This window comes from Polistes dominula, unplaced genomic scaffold (genome assembly GCF_049000335.1).
Source record: "Polistes dominula isolate Pdom_NZ unplaced genomic scaffold, Pdom_raw_medaka contig_17, whole genome shotgun sequence".
Lineage (NCBI taxonomy): Eukaryota > Metazoa > Arthropoda > Insecta > Hymenoptera > Vespidae > Polistes > Polistes dominula.
In genome coordinates, this window is record NW_028301049.1 from 2,757,278 (window position 1) to 2,780,377 (window position 23,100).

Sequence of the window (23,100 nt, forward strand, 5' to 3'; positions counted from 1 at the left end):
TCCACTCACGTTCCATACCGTAGAGTTCTCTTTACGAAGCAACAACCTGTTATACTCCTATCGTAGTTTGCATTTACACTTTAAACTAACGCATCAGATCTAACCCTGTCGCAGTACGTACCCACACCCATTCATTCTTTTCAACCTTTTTTATTACAAACGTTTGATCTAGGATCAAACAATCTTTATTGTATTTTTCATTTAATCGAATTTTTATTCTCTCTCTATCAAGTTTAGTACTTTGAAAAAACATTGTTGAACCTGATCTCAAGTCGGGTAGAAAGCAATTTGTGTTATTATTAAAATACAAAATTAAACGAGTCTTTATTATATATTTATTTTCATTCTCTCTTTTGATATTATGTCCGATATTTTATCTACTTTAAATATTCATATCGATTATTTAGAATTGTTAACGTCTTATCGATACTCAATAGATTAATCGTCTTTGAATTCTTATAAAATTGCATTTTAAACCCTATCACGTGCTATTATGGAGATAAGGTGTTAATATTTTAATTAGATTATTAAAAGACAATCATATTGAAGTGCATCAAATTATTAGCAAACAAAACACTTTCTGTTTTTATATATGTGGAATATTAAAAATGATGTTTTCATTATTTCAAATAAAAGAAATATAACTTTAACGAGAATTATGATGAAATTAAAACTAAACAAAATTTATTCGTTTAAAAGAAGTAAGACGAGACGAAAGCGGTGGGTGGAATAGTGGGGTTCGATCAAGGCCGATTGAAAAATTACCTTCCTCCATCTCTTTCTCTCGAATTTCCATTTTCGTCTATAAGGGAAAAAGAAAGAGCCCGTGGAACGACGGCTTTCTTTACGGAGTTACGATAAACATCTACGTTGGATGGTGCTCCCGCAAAATGTTCGCAAAAATACACATAGCCCGACAATTTGCGTCGGTGGCATTAAGAACGCGGTTCGAGTATGCATTAACCTACATTTCTAGCTTACATAATTTCAATGATGGTGCGGCAATACCGCGGATCGATACCACTTCCTTTTTAATTTCTGCAACGCGGGTTGCTGGTGGTCCCCGCCTTCGGCAAATATCTATTTGCGAGTTTTACAATCCCCCCTCCCCTGTTACCCCCTAAACCCCTTTACTACCTCATCCTCCCATTTCATCCTTCCTTCCTTCCTTCCTTCCTTCTTCCTTCTCATCTTTTTTATCTTGAGCGTAGGTAACGTAGTAGGACGATGCGTAAAGTAAAACGCTTCGATTATGTTCCCTACTACAACTACTACTACTATTACTACTACTATTACTATCTTCATATATACCAGTAAAAGCTTAGCACACGACTGTAGTCATTAACGGCAGACCACATTTAATGCTTACCGATGTGTCGACGTTAGTGCCGCCCGCTTACGAATTCAATCCTTAAAACGCTTCCCGTACCACCCTCTATCTTCCGCTAACCCATCCCTACCATACCTCACCCCTATTCAATAATAATTACAGAAGAGAAACAAGATTTCCAATAGCACGAGAGAAGAGGTGGACCACCAACAAACCTGTGTGTTCAACAATGTTCAGGACAGCACACGTGTTGTAGCCCACGTTGCACTGTGCATTGAATCCAGTTAAGTTAGGTTAGGTTAGGTTATGTTCTGTTCTGTTCTATTCTGTTGCGTTACGGGTGCGTTGCTTTGCCGAGAGAAGACTTCCGCGGCGGCTGCTGTGCCACTAATTCGTATTTAAAGCTTTATCGGACGCACGCGTATCCATGTGCAACAATTTCACGGTTCACAGAACTCATCCTTTAGATACTACACCCAGGACGGGTTGAATACCAACAGGATTTTACTGTTACCAACGTTACTCAACTATATCTCCCTACAGGGGCTCTTCAACTATATATTGCCAAAGTATAATCGTGCTTGTACTCAACTTGAACTAATTCTTCCCAAGCCCCTGAAGGTACAATCCTTTTACAACGGGTACCTTCAATCTATGGAAAAGCCTAACAGCAGCTAAAGGCCATATGTGTAAATCCTTCGTGTAATTTGCTTCTTCTATGTAACAAGTTATATATATATTGTTAAAGACCCGGAAGGGATTTATATTATACTAAATTAATAATCAATTATATTTTTTATTATTATGTCATAATTAAAATAAAACGAGGTAAACACTACTAAAAGGGAATAGGTAAAATTATTGTTTCCAATTCTTTTCATTTGCACATCCAAGTCTTGTTGAAATTAATCGAGAAAAGTAACAAAATTCAACCCTTAAATTTACGAGACACCCCAATTCCTATTCTTAATTCAACGATGCTCCAAAAAAAAGAAACCTCTTTACTTCTACTCAAAAGACAAACTAATAAATATAACAAAAATGTTATTTTTATACGTACCGTCTACGTTTTATAAAATTGATGAATTAACTAAAGCAATAAAACGTTGACTCGTAAATTTAAAAGTATCCCAGAATTCGATTGGTAGAAATTCCAACTGCCAAGGCTGACACAAATCAACGATATATATGGTAACTATTCGTAATCATGCAAAAGTAATATATACAAACATATATCTATTCGTGTTTTATTTTTTATTTTTTGTAGGTATTCGTATAAGGTTGTTGAACGATTTATATTTTATATGGAAATGAAGGGATGAATGGATGAACGATCGTCGGAGTAGGAACGAACGGTCGAGTTAAACGCGACGGTAACGCCCGTACCAGGATTAAACCCCTACGAGCGCGTGAATCCACTTGGAGGATTAATCGAAACGATCGTACATTAAGGGTGGAGGAGTAGGGAATTTCACCTTCACTGTATCTATTCATCCATAGATAGACATAGACATAGACGACAACTATACTGTTCACGATTGGTTCAACGTGCTTCTTGACTCACTAAAGCGCAAAGCTACACAATCGGAAGAGATCGAGTAAAAGCTGAAGTAGTTTGATCGTTTGTCCAAGCAGAAACTCAACAAGACTTTCAAGTTTACAGAGGTTTACTTAGACAATACTTTTTACCCCCTAGTATTCTTGAAAAGAGACATCCCCTTTTGTTTATTTCATTTACTTTTCTTTCTTTATTCCATACTTTTTTTTCTCTTTCTTTTTCTTCTTTTTATTCTTATCACAAAAATATAACGATACTCACCCCCTTCCACCCTCCATCTTTTGTTTCTTATTTATTTTTAACCGAGGTAAGAGAGAATTTTCACGCCATTATTTTTCCTTCAACTATTCTCTCTTTTTTTTTTTTCTTATTTCTCCTTATACTATTTCGCGTTCATGTTAATTCACTATAATTCGCCCAGTGGGTTTCTTTCTACGAACCAACCCGCTTTTAGATCCTACACAAAAGTACGACTTTTATTTTTAATCCGTAGTTGTCTCGCATATTGTTTTTCCTACATTTTCTTCATTTCCCAGCCCGTTTCTCTCTCCTTTCGCCTTTCCTCTTTCCTCCCCTGCCCGATGCAATTTTAATCTCGAATTTCGAGAAAATTATCCTACCGTCGGAATCGCTTACTGCGACCACTGCACGAGATTGCATCTCTGTTATACCTATCGTTACGTGTACAAGAGTATCTCGAAAATAGGCCATTTCATTTTAACAAAATATCATACTTGTTGTCTTTTCAGATTAAAAAATTATCCTACCTGGAAATAACTTTTTTTTCTTCAATTTATGACTACTATTCAAGAATGAATACTAAATGCAATTAAATCACTCGTCAGATTATTTATTTACTAATCTGCGAAATTTGCGATTGAATTATTTTCAGATTTAAATTCTATTTCTTTTCATTAAACATTTTGATAAAATTAAATCAAGTTATTATTGTTTTTAATACGATCGTATTACGTACTGCAATTATGTGCAACATGAGATATATTTTGTCAAAATTATCTTACATTTATCTTTGTTATTTACTTACTTTTTGATGTTGGTTGTCCAATAGCAACTTAGTTAAGTGTCCCCGTATATGAGATTAACCTGAATTTAAAAGAACAAAAATGGAAGGCACTTGGCGACGATTAATAATAATAGTAACAATAACGACTTTATTGCCACATACATAAATAGATGGACATGGCCGACGTACAGCGTACAAGCTGGATCGCATCCTGATCCTTTTACAATAACTACATTTTGTCTTCATTTCATTCCAGTTTTACAAGAAAACGCGATCGAAAATAAATCAATTCTCGAATAATACGATTTTACCACTAATTGGTATTACAAATTGTGGGCATTGTATTAGCTTATTGAAAGATAGATTTTTTTGTTTGTTTATAATTATCTTTTGCTAAATAAGAAAATTATTTTCTTAATAATAACAATATCACGATAAATAATTACTTTTTTCTTGAGTGTGTAATAAAAATGTTAGACCATTTCATTTCGTTATTATAACTACTGAACAACATATCTAATAAAAACGAGACATATAGAAACAAACATGGAGCTAAGAAAGAAGAAGATATTTAGATCAAAAAGAAACAACGGATTGACGTAAGATAAAAATATGGAGGAAAGCGGATAGACGAGGAGCTGGAGATTTGTGTTATTTAATGATGCATCTGATGTCTAAATGGTAACCGCACGTTACGTTTTCACTGATATACAAGATATACATCGCGGGGTAGCGTCAGCAACAATGCTACATACACATAGATGTCCGCAGAACCCTAGGAAATCCTTATCATCATCATAATCGTCATCATCATTATCATGATCATCATCATAATCGTCATCATCTTTATCATAATCGTCGTCGTCGTAGTTGATCAAGTTTCCGCGCAAGTCACCGAGTACACATTACACAGACACACACACATACACACATACATGACTTCACGCGACCTACTCCGTGGGTGTACGCGGACTTATACTCTACAAAGGGTATAATATACAATGTGCGATCAAAATGGAACAAATCGAGGAAGCGTTTGAACGCACACACACACACAAACACACACGCAGACAGACACCCATAACCACCCACCGACACCCAAGTGACTCTCTCATTTCCGCTACGTAGAAAATGTCAATTTGAGCAAATATCAACTTGTGGGGAATATTAATTATTCAATCGCTTCATCGACTAGTTCAATTCGTTTGATACTCTTGCAATGATTTCCAAAAAAAGGCCTCTCGTCTTCTGATCCACCTGACACTGTGGTTGGATATTATCACGGCTTGTATTTTTATTCCGAGTGTGTGTGTGTTTTTCTTTTGGTTTTATTCGTTACAAGACGAATATCTTAAGCCGTCCGTACAAACAGTCGTTTCCATTTTCATTTTCCTTTCCGTTTGATGAAATTTTCTTTTATTTAAATGACACCAGGACGCATTAGCAAACGGATTTGTCCGCTTGACAGATACCCTCCGGTCTGGCAAGAAAGAGCTTCCCGTTAGCGCAGGCACACAGTTGATAAATGCTCGTTTCTCTTGGATTTTGATGAATCGAGGACCTGGAAGACCGCTGCTGCTGCTGCTGTTGTTGTTGATGTTGTTCTTGTTCTTGTTCCTGTTGTTGTTGTTGTTCTTCTTCTTGTAGTTGCTGTTGTTGTAATTGCAGTTGTAGTTGTGGTTGCTGTTGTTGTTGTTGTTGTGACTCCCTCGAGGATCTTCCTTGGACAGTTACAGCTGTTTTTAGACCTTTCAGGAAGACAGATTTGGAATCGAGTCTTATTGCACCGTGTACGCTCTGAACTTTCAAGTCGGTCAAACAGGACGCTGAAATTTCGTTTGCCCAGGATTCCAATACCACTCGTTGTGGGGCGCTGATTTTTATTGACCTCGTTGCGGATTCCAATCTAAAAAAACAAACAAATAGATAACAATTGATTTAGTTTATTTGTCTATTGTTTATAAGATTGGTTTATTGATGATAAATGTGATAAATAAAATTACCTGAGACCCCGGCCAGATTCTCCTCTAACTAATGGTGTCTGTACGCTACCCTGGAAAACGGCACCACCATCACCGGTTATTTTTAACATGTCTGCTCCAACCAATACTTGTTCTCTATTGGCTGAAAACAATACTCCTCCTCTTGGATCGGTTATTCGGAAGCCCTTTGAAATGCAATCGAACCGGTCCTCACCTGAAATCATATTAAAAGTGTTAAACGTGTTCTATATTTACTAAAATATATTCTAAACCCAAAACACCATAACTTTTTTTATTAGATTTTGAAGAATAGGAGTTCTAACTTAAAATACATACACGTAGTTTTGGCTTATCCTAATTTTACTGAAAATTTTGAGGATGGGAAAATACGCGGTGCATTTAAGTATGTTAATATTTCGTATATTTACATTTACGGTTCTTTCATTTAGCGAGATAAAACTTTTCATTTTATTTCATTTTTCATACAGCTTTTGACTCGTTGAGCGACAATTTAAAAAAAAAATAAAAAATAAAATCCCTCATTGGAAAAAGTTATATGTAAATATCTTAACTCTTTGAAGCTTGCAATTAAAAAAAAAATAATATATATATATATATATATATATATATATATATATATATATATATATATATATATATAAATAATATCCCATGTTGTAAAAGCGTGCAACGTTAGTTCTTATCAAAATTAACAAAGAATGTTTATTTTAATTATCAAGAAAAATTTACATTAACGTCGAATGACTGAAATAAATAAAAAATATAAAAGAGAAAGAAAGAAAGAAGAAAATTAAATGCAACAAGTTTCGAGTAATTTTCATTTTTACGAGACGGTATAAAAAATATTTTGTGTGTAACACTATGTGAACAGTACTTCACCGTACTTCAAAGAAATGAAATAAAACCGTTCCTTCTTTATGTTTACAAAAATATTAAAAATAATAATACACCATCCAAGAATAATAATACAAATTATTAATATTTTATTTCATAGAAATTTTAATTGTTCCCCATGTGAACATTGAAGACAAATTAATAATCCACAAGGCAAAATGAAAGTTTTCAAATATATATTAAAGTGAGGGTTTTAAAAATGAACATTTGAATTTGCATAAATGATATTAATTACATAGTTTAATAAAAAACGTATCATTATCATTTTCCTTACCAACGGTTAATCTCGCTAACAATCGACCATCGTGCGACCTAGCAGTGGCCGTAAAATTGCTCCAGGATTCCAGTACCAGATTTTCACCTTTTCGAGACCTAAGGTTTGAGGCCACGAGGGTGTCTAGAATAGCGGCCTGACCTCTTAGCTCAATCCCCCCGGGCACCACTTTTAGCGAGCCGATACCCTCCTGAAAGAAGAGGAAATGACTGTCAGTGAAAGAAACGGACTATCGAACTTTTCTTCAGGACGAAAACGTCGATAAAAATCCTTTATTCTTCTCATCTTTCTCTATCCCACCACCCACCTTACCTCCATTACCCCTCGTCCCTTGTATTTCTATCGATATCCGCTATTTTCCTTACGGAACGTTCGCATTGTACCCGAAGAACCACCTTTACGAGAACTTGCTGCGTATTATGCACGCAAAAAAGGAAGAAGAAAAAGGATAGAAGGAAGGTAGAGTAGTGGAATAAAAAATATTTTCAATTCGAAATAAGGAATTGCATCGCGTGATAATGTCAAGGATGTATCTTGTATAATAAAATGGTCTAGCATTTGGTATTCCTAGAGCTTTGTAAGCATGCAATAGCTATCTGCCTCTTATCGTTCTCGAACCTTTCAATAATAAATCCAGTGATGAGCCACGTGCACCCTATACGCTGTAGGGGGTCTCTCTATTGTGTCTACGCTGGCACCCACCACCACAACCATCATGATTCTACTACACCACAACTACACTACCACCACCACCACCACTACTAGTACTGCTATTACTATTGCTACCGCCACCGTCGCTTGAAATATCTCGTGTAATATTGGAAAATCGGCGTAGGCAGAATTTTATTTCCAGGAGGTTCGTCTACCTCCAGATCGTTGAATATAGATCGAACAAAAATTATACGACAGTTGAAAAAAAAAACAAACCCTATATCGTTTATTTAATCCTTGATCCTAACTCCTAAAATGTCAAATTAATCTTCTTATTTTTCAATATATATATATATATATTTATTAAAAATTACATTTGGTTTACTTGAAAATAAATCTTAGAGTATTTTCGTTAAATTGTTTTCTCTTTCATTTTAGTTTTTTTTTTCCGTAATGATTTTTATCCTCATCCTCTATTTGATTGATTTCCAATGATTGGTGGATACGATCGAAGTAGAATCTATTTGTTATTGCTATGGGATAAAAGAAAAAGAAGTTTTAAACGCTTGGTTCGTTGGGTAGTAGCCAAAACCTACGATAAATCTAAAACTTCCAACTAATTTTCCTCCAAGGGGTGAGTTTAGGGGCGGCGGTACTGTGACGAGGAGAAGAGAGGAGTGGTTGGTTATGCGAGTTCAACGTGCAACGACACACGTTGATTTCAGTTCACAGCGTTGATGAATTTTTAATGGCAGGGAAAACGTGCAAGAACTCGTTAAAATGAATTGCGTAATCGTTTCGACTTAAGCTAACGTCATAGAAAACGTCTTTTTAAAGTGCTAAACTCGAAAGGGGGTTTACTTTCAAGAGTATGTACTTTGAAATCTTCAAAAGAGTGAAATGAAATAGATCGGTACTCGTATTATTTATTTTGTTGTTGTTGTTGTTGTATTGTGTTGTGTTGTGTTGTGTTGTTGTATGTTGCAGATACTCTTTTAAAAGCAACACCCAACTTCGATCCGATTGAACGTCATTGTGGTCACAGAAGGTTTTCAAAGTATTGCCAATAGATTAGCCAAATCGTTTGGAAAACGATACGATCATTGTGCCTTCTATTTAAACGTAAACGTAAACGGTTACATCGATAACGTTAGAGAAATATGATAACTCGTAGTAATATCCAAGATAACATTTTATCTCTACTTATATATTTATTTAATTTTTTTTTTTAACTTATCGTTAAGTTTATATTGTAACGTGACCTGTATTCAATTTTAAAGATTTTGTCGTTTAGTTCAATAGACAAATTTGTACGAAGGAAAAAAGAAAGAAAAGAAATGCAGAGAGAAAGAGAGAGAGAGAAAAGTAATGGTCAGATATTTTCTTTTTTTTTATTTAACAATCCTGACACGTTGATTGTTATCAAGAGATGAGTTGAGAGTAGAATCAATCTTGATATAATTAAACGTTTAAAATATCAAACGACCGATCGTAGGATAGATATCGCATAAAAACTTCATAAAAAACCATCCGATTCTTTCTTTTTTTTCCATGTACATGATGTATTTTATAACAGGTACGCTAATATGAAATTTTAATCGTACCCCGGGATTATAGGAAAACTAACGTTCCTCTTTTTTTTATTTTTTTTTTTTCAATTTGTGCTTCTCTTTTCTTTTTAATTCATTTTTCTTGTTCACTCTCACTCGTTTTCATCCATCCAAACGATAATAGATTATTCATCCTGAGAGAGAAAAAGAGAGAGAGAGAGAGTGATGTACATATCTGACAATGAATAAAGATCCTAAACTCTCATAATAAGATTAATAACTATGACCGATATTATTCGTATAATGTCAAAGTGTTCGAAGTATTGTTAAATTAAAAGTAACATTTTTATGGTCAATGAAAATCCTTCTTCCTAGTATAATCTATTAATATACTTTCATCCGTTAGATTATTCGACGTGTGATCGATGATTAATGTACATTTAAAATCGTTTTCCCTACTTTTTATAATAACTTCGAAGTATCAACTGAATTTGCTTAGAAACATTTTTCGATCTAACGACGAAGAAAAGAAAAAAAAAAGACGTTTACTTTTTTTTCTTGTTTCTTTTTTTCTTTATTTCTCTCGTATTTCTCATAATACAATTTTCACGATTCGAATATAATTTAAACTCGTCATCGAGCATTGGAACATCCTGATCGTTTAAATTATTCCTATTCTGTAGTACTCGAAGAATATTTCTCGTTCCTCTTGGTGATCGATTTAAATTTATTACCCGTGCGCGTATCTATCATGTACAGGATAGTTCAAATTAAATGTTACCCGATGTTCCTTTATTTCTTTCCTTTTCTTTTCTGAGAAATTTACTTATTCTGTAAAAGATTACAAAATGATTGTACAATCTTCAAAAAAAAGGACAAAATATTTCAAATACCTGTTATAAAATTCGACGAGACAATTATACAAATAAAAAACCTACGAACAATCCCTTCAACAACCCCTTACAATCAAAAGAATCATTTAAGAAAAATTCATAAATTCTTTTTTATTATTATAAATTCATCTAACGAAAGAAGAAAAAAAAAACCAAATTCAATATACATATAAATTTGTAGAAAAACAATTTGGATAACATTTGATATGAACGATCCTGTACGTATGCATATACACATATACATATACACATCAGCATCAATATACCTAGATATTATAATACACGAATAGATATGTATATTCAGAGGCGTCCGGTGTGGTGCAAGGTTGTCGTTGGTGGCACACGGGCATTGCTCCAATTTCTCCCCTTCGATATCACCAGAAATGCGGAAACACGATTCGACATTGAAGCATACGTGTAGGAGAAGCTCCTAACTTCCCTCCTCACCCCCTCACACACACTCACACTATCTCACTCTTTCTATTTCAGAACGTAGAGTACGTAATGAAATCCAAATAACACCAGCACCCCCACACTCACACCCACGCTTTTACCTTTTACCCCTTTTCCCTGTTTCTACCTTCTACCCTTACCCCTGTTACTACCCCCTACAAGCGTATATCATCGTAACGACGCCCCCGGACGTTAGTCGGCTGCTCGCCGTCCATAAATTAATACAAAGCGCGTTATTTACAAGGATTATAAGAGCATTTCGTTTTCACGCCCTAGCCCTTACGATAGATCCTAGATAGGTAGGGGCGCTTAACTACTTTTAAACTATTCTTATGTTTTACCTATCCTTTTATCTAGATAAACATGTTTATGCATTTTTATTCGAGGTTTAATCTTATCCTGAAATATCACGTGTTCAACATTATTTTATATCTATACACGAGATTGGGATGTTTAAATAAATAAATATAGATATATATATATAGTCTTTGACAAATTTTTTAAACATTGGTGTTAACTTTTTGATCAATTACATACTATGTGAAAATAAAACAAATTATAATTCAAATACTTTAAAAAGTAGTCAAGATTTGTCTTGTTATTGCTATCATTACATGCGTAAGAAGAACAGAAAGAGATAGAAAATTGAGAAAAGGTGAAAGAATAGTCTTATCAAGAATAGAAATGTAAAAGCATGCACGAACTACTAAACATTGGTAGGGAAAGGGTTTTCGTAGGGAAGCAACGACACGTTGGATGCTCGTTTAACTGCGCGTGTTTTCTACGTGTGCTGTGCTTACACGGCCAGATACCTGAATGCAAAAGCATACCCTTGCGTACTGCTAATTACACGTATGTATGCATGCGGTACGTAGACCGATGCTAATGTACCTACCTACCTATCTACCTACCTACCAACCAACCTACCTCACGTAATTATCCTGAGCTGGACGAAACTCGCCCAACTCTCCTAGTGACTAAGGTAATCTGACTCAAAACGTACTGTCATCGCCCTACGGGAAACGACCTTTTCCACCTTCTTCATCACACATACATATATACAAATATACAACCCATATCCTTTGCATTTCTATCATCATCATCATCATCATCATCATCATCATCATCATCATCATCGTCATATTTATTCAACCTTTCACCCTGGTGTATTCTAATTTCTTCTTGTTTCACTAGTTTTTTCATTCTAATGAGGATTACTGATCAGATCGGGTTTTAGATAAAAAAAACTAGACATTGAAGCATGCAACAATGTTAAAAAAATCTTTTATAAATTTTACTCTTTCAAATTAATACATTGTTCTATAAATCTATTTTCTATAAATCTGTGAACCTAAGACGAGTTTTTTTTATCGGACTCAACAAGCATTTATGCTAAGATTGCGTACACGGTTTATCAAGTTTTATAGATAATGCAACAATTATGATTATCTTGAAGACTATTATTTATTTATTTTTTAAAGTCGAGACTCTAAGATTTATAATAAAACAAATAATTAAAAAATCAAACAAGTTTCTCGTTTCATTTAGCGAATCCGGATGTTATAGAAAAAAAAACAACAACAAAATATACAATAAAATAAATAAAAAATGAAATAGAACAATAAAAAAAAGGGGTTGGACTTGCAACGAGCTCGTTCATCGCAGATAGATCTCTTAAAAAAATAACGAGCTGCCTGGTGATGGGATTGGCGTCACTAGCGGCTACTGTTTTTTCTTGCCTTATTTATAACATATACTTTTATCACTTTATATATATAGAAAAAGATGTATATAATGATATATATATATATATATTTTTTTTTTGCTAATGGTAACAATTATATAAAGCCGACTAGAGGAGAGTCAGCGTGCCCGAAGGGCATCATTAATGTCTCCGAGTCCGATATTCTCTTATAACGTTGCACTTCTTTTCCTACTTTTCTATCCTCCTTCATCTTTCCCTTCTCTTTCCTCCTTCATCTTTTCCTTTTTTTTTTTATTTTTTTATTACGTCATCTCATCCAACTCCCTAACTTTATCTTCGTATTGCCACTCTCTCACTCTCTCACTCTCTCTCTCTCTCTCTCTCTCTTTCTCTCTATCGTTACTGGCACAATAATTTATCGTACGTTTCGTTCTCTAATTACTTTTTGCCTTCTATCTTCGCGGTAACTCAAAACGACGAATGACGATGATAGTATTGGTGGTGGTGGTGTTAGTGGTGACTCTGTGGTAGTTAAACAAAAAAAAAATTATAAAGGGAAGTTTTCTTTTTTATTTTTTCTTTCCCCCTTCACGAGTTTGTGTTTTCACGTTGGTTGCTTAATTATAGCCGTAAAAGTGAAAAGGCTAAAAACCGAGAATTAACCCAATGCAACACAGATGCAAACCAAGTTATTTTACTATTAAATACCAACAAAATGTATACCATTCGATAGTATGTGGGTAAATATTTGTTATATATATATATAATAATCTAGTTTAAAGTTAAGCAACCATGTGTCATGGTTAATAAACGAATGAGGTGACCAATTCGAAAAAAAAAACAAATACCACATACTGTTAAGGTACAGAAAAGTGTTTGATGGTATTGGCTAAGTATGAGATACTACAAAAATTACACGTACACGTAAATGAGGGAGGAGGGGGGTTAGGGTAAGAAAGTTGAACAAAAATAACAAGGATATAAATAAAATAGATGAAAGTAAAAAATGGAAAAAGGTTTTCTTATTAAATCGTTAATAGTAAATCTTAGGTGTGTTGGTGTTAGATGAAAATGCGGTTTAAGAGAAACAACCGAACTCCCAGGTCTATGTACGTCCAATCCTGCTAGATATAATCTCGCTGGAAACAATAAACTTGACTTTCTTCGTGTCTCGGAAAACGAGCATGAACAAGAGAGAGAGAGAGAGAGAGAGAGAGAGAGAGAGAGAGAGAGAGAGAGAGAGAGTGAGAGAGGATGAGAATGAGAGAGAGGTAGGTGAGAGGTGAGGAAGAGTGTGAAGGAAAGGGGGCCTATATGTACTAAGCTACTATCACTATACTGCTTACTATACGCTCAAAATTCATGGACCCGTACGTGCTATATTACGCTCGCACTTGGTGGCTAGGTGTTATAATGGATATCCTTTAATACCGTACCTGCCGTACATTTGTACAAGAAGGAAAGAGAGAGATAGGATGAGAGAACTTGCGTTAGTATGCATATATAATACTTGTAGAAAATTATTGCTTGTATGCGTAGTGTTGGTGGTAGTAGTAGTTTGACCATACTACATAAACTATACTTCATAAAACAATCAAGTTTTGATTTATAAGATTTTTAGTTTTTATATTTAAAAATAATAATGGTTTTGTTTTATTTATTATTAATTTGTTACAAATAATTGCTGTCAATAAAAATGTTACTTTATACTAATTAAAAATTATCACGTTATATCATTGTTATAATATAACAAAGCTTACTACGTAAACTGTATACCATAAAACAATCAAGTTTTGATCTAGAAGATTTTTAGTTTTTATATTTAAAAATAATAATGGTTTTGTTTAATTTATTATTAATTTGTTACAAATAATTACCGTCAAAAAATGTAACTTTATAACTATAAATTATTTTAAAGAGAAATTTGGATTTTAATTACTTTACGTTTAAAGTCAAGACGATTTATTTTCAATTGCATTTAATAATTGTTTCAAAAAAAAAAAAAAACAATAAATGGAAATATTATTGAACAATACGCGTACGATAAAAACATCGATTATCCAAGATTCATTTGATCGTTCGATGATATTATTATAGTCATGTGATACGCGGAGAATGCTGCGGTCTTTAATAACGAATACCCTTCTACTATGGTTTTAATTAATGCCATCATAGGGCGATCCTTTAATCGAGAAAATGATTTAATTTCGTCGAGATATTGCTCCAAGCGAGTTTGAAGTAACGCCGGGGGTTGAAAAGAGAGAGAAAGAGAGAGAGAGAGAGAGAGAGAGAGAGAGAAAGAGACAGTAAGAAGAAAGATAGATAAAGCAAGAGTGTTAGGGATGGGAGTGAAGGGCTAGGGGGAGTAAGGGAGTAAAGGAAGCTTCGAAGATAGAATGGTATAGAATAGTAAAGGGTGAGATAGGTCGGTGGAAAAAGAGGAAGAGGAAGAGGAAGAGGAAGAAGAAGAAGAAGAAGAAAAAAAATAAAGGGAGGACGAGACACTCATCAAATATGAATGGATGGAAAAGAATGGTGGATGAAGGCGAAGAGAAGCACGGACGACATAAAATATTTGCTGGCTCGCGGAATGCATTCCAGCCTCCTCCACCTCCACCTCCAACTTCTCCTCAACCTTCTTCTCTTATTCTTTTTCCTTTTTATTATATTTTTTTGTTCTTCTTTTTCTTTTTTCTTTTCTCTTGATAGTCCACCCACCTGCCTATTCTCCTCCTCCTCCTTCTTCTTCTTTTTCTTTCTTTTTATTCTTTTCACGCGACCAAGAAAGATGCTTCGCTTAAGATGGGACTATTCGACTATATACTATACTATAGTTAACTGTACACTAGCGGCATTTTCTTGCAAATGAGACAAAAAATTATGAAAATAGAGACATTTAATTTTCAACGTTTTTATCACCGATAATTATGAATTTTACAGAACGATGCTATAACAAATATGTTTATTTGTAAGAAGTAGAGTATTGGTAATTGATTCTAAAAACTATAGTGTAAGATTAATAATTTTACTACTACTGAAGTTTATTCCCACTCCTATTTACACCATACATCCCCCAGATCCTATTGCCACGTATAGGTGGCATAAAAAAAAAAAAATCCTTTTAATTGAAAATCAAAGTAAAAAAGTAAAATAGAAATAATTATGTATATTTATTTTCTAATTGAACCCAACAAAAATTGTTGGCTATCTCAAAGTACTGTCCCATTATCGAATTTATTCTAAATCGAAAGAAGCCTTCGCGATTTGGAGCAATGATCCCTAGATGGTTTCTAAATTCGTTGAAAATTGAGTATCAATCCGTAAGTAAGAAGTCTACGAGCAGCCAAGTATATCCCATGGGAAATGTAAGCCACCCTCTTCCCCTGTCTCTCACTTTCTCTCTCTTATTCTTTTTCTAGTTTCTTTTTTCTGCTCTTCCTCTTCTTCTACTTATCCATCCCCTCAACCTACATTTTTCGAAAGCATCTCTCACACGAGCCTGAATTTTCCGAGTTTTCTTTTACGTCACTCTCACTATCTTTCATTTTCTTTGATTTTTCTTTCTATTTTATAACATCGTTCAAATATTTCTTCACATCTAGACGTCAATTTTTCTTTCAAACGATTCCTTTAACCTATTTTACAAACGTCATGAGTAAAACATATTTCTTTTTTTTTCTTCTATTTTATTTTATACAAATTAATTTGTTATAAAATACAACAATAGTTTTTTTGCTTTGTTCGTGCGTAAACTCTACGTTTAGGATAATTTCTATTCAAAATAATAATAATAATTAAATAAAAAATAATTAAGTAACATTGAAAAGTTTATGAACACGAACACGTTTAAAAAAATCACACACGATCAAAAAATGATGCAATGAAAATAAATTTAATAAATGATATATATATTAACCCATTGACTGCCAGACTAGCACACAATGCTTTAAATTTTGAAAAATACAGTAATATTAAGTTACTGATATAATATTACAATTTTATTTACAATAATTGATAATTAATGTTTTTTACATTATATAAATATTTTATTCAAGTCGTGTAATAATTCTTAACGTAAATAACTATTTGTAATTAATTTAAAATTGCAGCACACACACACACACTACGAGAAATCTCGCAGTCAATTGGTTAAATGGTATAACAAAAATAAAAAATAAAAGTAATGTTTAAAAAAAAAAAAAAGAGAAAAATAAGAAATATTATTCACAAGTATAGCGTAAGAATAATTCATGCTTTTCGCAGTAGTTTAAACGCGTTTACTTTAGCACCACCCTAGAGAATTACGAGTCTCGACTGAGAAGGGTCGGTTAATTATGATTGCTCGAATTAAAGCCGACGTAGGTAGAGTCGAGGAAAATAAGAATAGAACAAAAATAACAAGAAGAAGAAAAAAAGAAGAAGAAGAAATAAAAAGAAAGAAAAAAAAAAGAAAGTAGAAATGTAAAAGGGGGACGATTTTCTCTGCGTGCCGATATGACCGTAGTTTCCGGCAATTAGAACGAAAATTATATTCAAACCTGTTAACAACCGGTGGACCTTTTGACCTAACACGCCACACCCTTTTGTAACCCTATTTCTTTCTCTAATCATTCTCTTCTTCTTCCTTTTTTTTTTCTTTTCGTACGCCAATAGAAAAGAAAAAAGAAAAAAAGGTAAAACTAACGATTGCCAATGTTGGTTCACCATGCGTAACTCTTGTCGACGATTTTCAACCCGAAATCACCCCTCACCACTTGAACAAAAAAAGAAGTAGACCAGAGAGAGAGAGAGAGAGAGAAGACAAAAAAGAAAAAAAAAGGAAAGAGGGTGGATAGAAAAAAAAAAAGAATCATCGTTCGTGTCGTTGTAGGAAACAAACGTTGAAATTTTCGGTTGAAATGCAAATTGAAAAGAGACGTAGTTGAACCTCGAGGAATCTCCATTTATGGGACGGGGATTCCGGGGACATATACAACACAACGGTTGATAACAATACTCGAAATTCGTTGGGGGGAAAAAGTGTGCACGTAGATAGAATCGAATCGGTAACTATAGCTTGTATAGGTGGGTAGTAGCTGCTAGGTAGAGTAGATACGTGCAAAGTTCGAGTGGTTCAAACACAATGGGATCCTCTCGTTTTCGCACCGATCACGACTGAGGATGCAACCAACGGCTGCTGCCGCGTCGAACGTTAAAAATTAAGATTCGTTATCGAACACAAAGGATATTATATCCGCTTGCTTGATCTTCTAGAACAATTGCGATTACTTTTTTATGAATCGAATACTTCAACCATCTTCTTTCACCCCTTTCGCTCTTTTGTTCTCGTCTTTCGTTTGCCACTTTGGGTTTTTTTACCTTTTTTCTTTTCTCTTTGAAAACAAAAGGTTTATACACTTTATACGTTTTTATTATAATTACGAATAACATTAATAATTAAGTACCCTTGTTACTCAATTAAATAATTCAAGTAAGTTTTGAATTAGAATTAAAATACTTTTCAAATACTCACCGAAGTAAATCCCATAACTTTGAGTAACCAGACAGTTAGAGCAAGGTTTAGGATGACGATGATCATAAGTGTCAGGACCAATGAATATAAACACTTTTTTCTCCAACCGTAGATGCCTAGTCTGAATCCACCTCTACAGGTTGTACCAGAAGATGTTCTGTCTTCTAATATTGCACTATTAGTTTTTAAGGATTGAGTTGTACCAATAGTCTGTCTTGTTCCAGTTCGTCGTTGAATACCTTCAGAACTTCCTGCCTCTTCCGACCATCCGCTTTGATTACGGGACATTCTGGAAAATCGATGATTAAAATAGTTCCTTTAGTATACGTGTAGTTTAATAAACTGACATTCGAATATGAATGAATAGAAATACATGAAAATTATATTGAAATGTTTCGAAAAAAGAAAAATCAATCAAACAATCTTAAGTTTAAGAATTTCTAATTATTTTTCTCTGAACAATTTTTTATTTTAATTAAATCTATGATCTTATTTTTTTGTAATACCAATTCGTAATAAATATTGATTTATTTTTACTTATAATCATTTTGTAAGTGTCGGTTACTGCAAATTGGTTTCACGATTAAACTTCTTAAAGTTTCAAGTAGAAAGAGAGAGAGAGAGATAGAGATAGAGATAGAGATAGTAGCTTATGTTAGATAGAAAATTGAGTCTAGGATAGTAGTAGACCCACAGGTTATGCAAAACAGTTGATATCTTCCCTATTGAATTTGTCCTCTAACATATACAGGGAACTTCATAAAATATTCCTACGGTACGATTAACTTTTTCACTTTGTATCTTTACTCGTATATAAAATCATTCAGGTTATTAAGGTTTCATTTTTTTTAATAATTCATTTATTAATTTCTATTATGCAATATAATGTATAAATAATTACAATAAATAAAGAAAATATTCATCAAAACAAATACAATATACATTATAATTGCTTTATAAACAATACCATACGAAAACCATAAAATATATGATAAAATTGTTGTGAATATTTTCAATAGTCACTGATTAATTCATATGGAGGAGTATTATCAAACGAAAACAGTATACTAAACGGGACTATGAATAAATAATACTAATAATTATCATCGTACTAAACAACGATTGTGCATGTTAATGTAAAATCGGATTTACCTCCTAAATTATGACGTATATACCGTAAATAATATACCGTTGATGATATACCATTAACAAGATTCAACAGAGAGGGGTTAGATTTGAGAAAGAGAAGATTTTAATGGATAATGATAATAATAATAATAATAATAATAATACAAACCTTCCTGATCGAAATTTCATTCAGTGATTGACTCACTAACGATCTAATCATTCGAAAAGGTTTTCTTCCACCACTTCTCAGAAGAAAAATAAAAGCAAAATGGAATCAAATTTAAGACCAGTTTGTATTCTTCTTCTTCTTCTTCGAAGAAGAAGAAGAAGAATTTAGTAAGAGGAACGAGTAGAGGGTTGGGTGAGGTATGAAGGAGGGAAATGTGGGGGTTGGTTATAGGTGGGTGTTAAGAGGGAAGATTAGAAATACGGAGAAGCGTGAGAAGTATGGTAGGTGGTAGAGAACTTATGCAAATCTGTCCGCAAAATGCCTGACATTACTTTCCTTCCTAATCCCTCGGTTGGAGTTTCTCGAACGAACAAGCCCCCTTCGTTCGCTATTACTTTTTTTTTCTATCTTCTTTTTTCTTTTCTTGTCTTTTCTTTTCTTTTTTCCACGTCATCGCCTCCTATTCATCTACCTTCTTTTCTCACCCTCACTCTTTCTTTCTCATTGGCAACTCACCCCTTCTTTTTATCTTAGCTCGTTTGTATCTTCGAAAGGAATCGAGCATGGTAGAGAAGAAGACTTGCCGTAGGAGGAAAAATTAAAGAGTAAAAAGAATGTAAAAGAAACGAAAGAATGAAAGAAGAGAGAGAGAGAGAGAGAGAGAGAGAGAGAGAGAGAGAGAAAGAGAGAAAACTGAAATATTCAGTCCCTTTCCCTCTCCTCTTCCAACCTTCGCGATAATTATGCCTCTCGTGGTAGTAAAGAGCCACGGTCTACCTGAAATTAAAAGCACCGAAGATAAACTCTCCCGGGGAAAGGATTCGCAGTATGGTACTTTGGTTAGGTACCATGCTAGTTTTTCCTGCCAATGTTCGTGCTGCCACTATTACCTTACTAGGGAATATATACATATATATAAGCTTCTCTGCCCCCACGAATTTTTTTTCTTATTTTTGTTTTGCATGTTTTTGTTTCTTATGCGAAAGACCGAAGTCTCAAAGAAAAAAATGTGAAAACGAGCACGGTACCGTTTTGCTACCCCTCTCTCTCTCTCTCCTGTCAAGAGTTTTTTTTTCTCTTTTTTTTTTTTTTGCTTCCTTTTACCCTTTTACTTTCGAGCAAATCGTACCGCTGATTAAGAGCTCGAGAAAAGACTGTGGGGAAAGAAATAAAGAAAGAAAAAGAAAAACAAGGAGACAGAAAAGAAAAGAACAAAAAAAAAAAGAATACAAGAAAAAAGAAAAAAAACGAAATAGAAAGAGAAAAAGGTAAAACACGAAGGTTAAAATAAAAAAAAAAAATGAAAAAAGAAAAAAAATGCCAAGAGCTTGATGTTTCATTATTCAACGTTAGCGTTAAACGTTCGAAACGTTTTCTTCTCTATTTGCATTTTTCCACCAACTACTCTCTCTTTTCTCTCTCTCTCTCTCTCTATTCTCTCTTTCTTTTCTTTTCTTTTTCATACTCCAACCCATCCTCCAGAACCATTGCGACCACCCCTTTCTACCCCCACTCATTTCCTTTCTCCTCTGGGGAAAGTCTTCGCGTCCTCGAAAAAGAGATTTCTTTCGCGTCTGCTTACGGTGAAAAAAAAAAAAGGAAAAAAAAAAAAAAGAAAAAAAGGCCTCCAGGGAAATTGGAAAAAGCTTTTCCGAAAATTTCCTTTACGATATCATAAATTTGGATTAAAACGTAATCAGCATATTTACGCGTGTCTATGGTGTGAACCAAAATTCTTAGAGTGGGGAGTAAACATGAATTTATTTCAAGCCAACCCTTTTATACCTTAAGGTGTGAAATTTGTATCGTATGTGTTGTTTTTTTCCCCCTATGGACATCAAAAAACACTATCCATATACTAAACGGTATATTATTTATTTTTTGTTTTTCATATTAAATCTAATTATTTATTATATAGATTTTATTTGAATATTATTTTGATTAAAATAATAAATAATAAGGAATATGGATGAAAAGTAAATTGGTTCTTTATCAATTAATATATTAACAATTATTTTACCAGCAAAAAAATTAATATTTCTTCGAAATAAATAATCTTTAAATTAGTCGTGTTAATTAGTCACAAATTATACGAATTAAAGTAATGTATAATGTGGGATAGAAGGAAAAAGATGTACAAATTTGTTTCGAATTATTTTTCCTTTTTTTTTTTTTTTATTGAATGCATCGATTTAAAAAATAAAAAAAAAAAAAAAAAATAAAAAGAAAAATCGAAACGTTGCGATTGCAGAACATCGACGTATCGTCTATATTATTTAATTATTTTTCTATCTTTTCATATATATATATATATATTTTTTTTTAATTTTATTCAGATAAATCCAATTTGCGCAGGTAAGATTAATTAATGAACAAATTTAAATCCTCGTAGAGGTGCGCTTGTTTTCCATGTACCTACATTTCCGCACGTTCAAATGAATAATGTACCTACCAGGTACGTACAAGTTGAAACGAGTAAGTAGCAAGTAACGAAGAGGTAGAATGAAAAAGTTACGTGTTGGTTTAACCGCGCACGAAATCATCATTGTATACTTAAAACCCTGTTTAAATCCCTTAAGAGCGTCCGACGTGGGTAGTACGTGGAAACTCCGACTCATCTTTTCCCACCCTTTTATTCACTTTCCTCTGACCCCCACTTCACTATTACAGCTTTTATTCCTTTACCCTTTACTCCCACTCCTTCCCTTCCCACCCTTATTCCCGTTAAACTATATTTCTCTTTTCTCTGTCCTTCCTTTTTAACAACACGCACGTTTTTAACATCAACCATTTTTCGTTGTTAATGCATCGGAAGTTCTGCTTAACCTGGTTTCACCTTAAACACGTTGATCATATATTCGATAAATTTACGTAACATCGAGAGATGAAAGTTAATTAAAATATATTATTTTCCTCTGTTATTGTTATTATAATTATTATTAGTATTATTCGTAGTGAAAACTGACATTTTCGGAGAATAATAATGCATCGGTGAACGTCGATGATGATGATGATGATGATGATGATGATGATGATGATGATGATAATAATAATCGAGAATATTCAGAATGATCGTCTACTTGGCGCCTCAATAAACGACCATAAACACGCGACTGTTGAATTCAACTTTCGATTAATCCTACGATTCACACATTGATCCAAAAGACGTACGTTTCAAAGTTGCTTACACAGAAACGAATTATTTCTAACACTTTTCTCTGCCATCACCAACACTACAATAACTTGAAAGATAACGATTCGTAGTCACGATAACTTGAAGTATAATAAAAGTAAAGAAGAGATAAAGAAAACCATGGATGAGGATAAGAAAGAAGTTAAACTATTCACATGGATGAAAAAGGAATAAGAATAAGAAGTAGAAAAAGCTATTTGTTAAAACGTTCATATAATTTGCCACCGGTGGTTTCAACTACGATGGTACTTTAATAAAATTATACGCTTAGCTTATATCCATACTTAAATTGCAAATGAATTTCCAAGCAAAGTGGACAATTTTTCTCTTGTACAATATTTCTTGTTGATTTTTTTTTCTTTTTTTTTGACAATATTACAAGTACCGTGTTTAAAAGTAATTGAAATATTTCATCAATTTTTATTTAAGATCTTTAAAATTCGAATGTGTATTTACATGAGTGTATGCGTAATTTGATTGAAAGGTGAAATTTGCAAGAGCAATTAGATTAGAGTCATTTCTTTTTGACATAGTTGAAACCTCCATACTTAAGATGAGAAGGATATGGGTTCATAAAGGATAGGAAAATCTAACATTCAACACGTACAAGTTTCCTGTCATTTGTATGTCAGTAGATATTGCTTACGCTTATGTAATAATACTGTATTCCAAGCTTATACAGTCTGCCATCGAATACCATGTTGCACGCATTTGATTCGAGTTTCAACCGAGTATAACTCGGTCTTATAACCAACAACTAGTA

The 23,100-nt window shown here is 33.5% G+C and overlaps 1 protein-coding gene across 6 annotated transcripts in view; it reads right to left on the reverse strand.

Moving 5' to 3' along the window:
* Positions 1-4,040: 4,040 nt before the first annotated feature.
* The window catches only part of Scgdelta (sarcoglycan delta), a 194,763-nt gene continuing 175,703 nt past the window's right edge, over positions 4,041-23,100 (reverse strand). For all 6 annotated transcript variants that reach the window (XM_089175486.1, XM_089175490.1, XM_089175489.1 and 3 more), the window contains 4 exons: positions 17,848-18,136; positions 7,084-7,273; positions 5,916-6,108; positions 4,041-5,818 (listed from right to left, as the gene is read on the reverse strand). In XM_089175486.1, the coding sequence (XP_089031612.1) occupies positions 5,353-5,818; positions 5,916-6,108; positions 7,084-7,273; positions 17,848-18,136 (1,138 nt within the window). In that variant the 3' untranslated portion in view covers positions 4,041-5,352. The remainder of the gene's footprint in view (positions 5,819-5,915; positions 6,109-7,083; positions 7,274-17,847; positions 18,137-23,100) is intronic.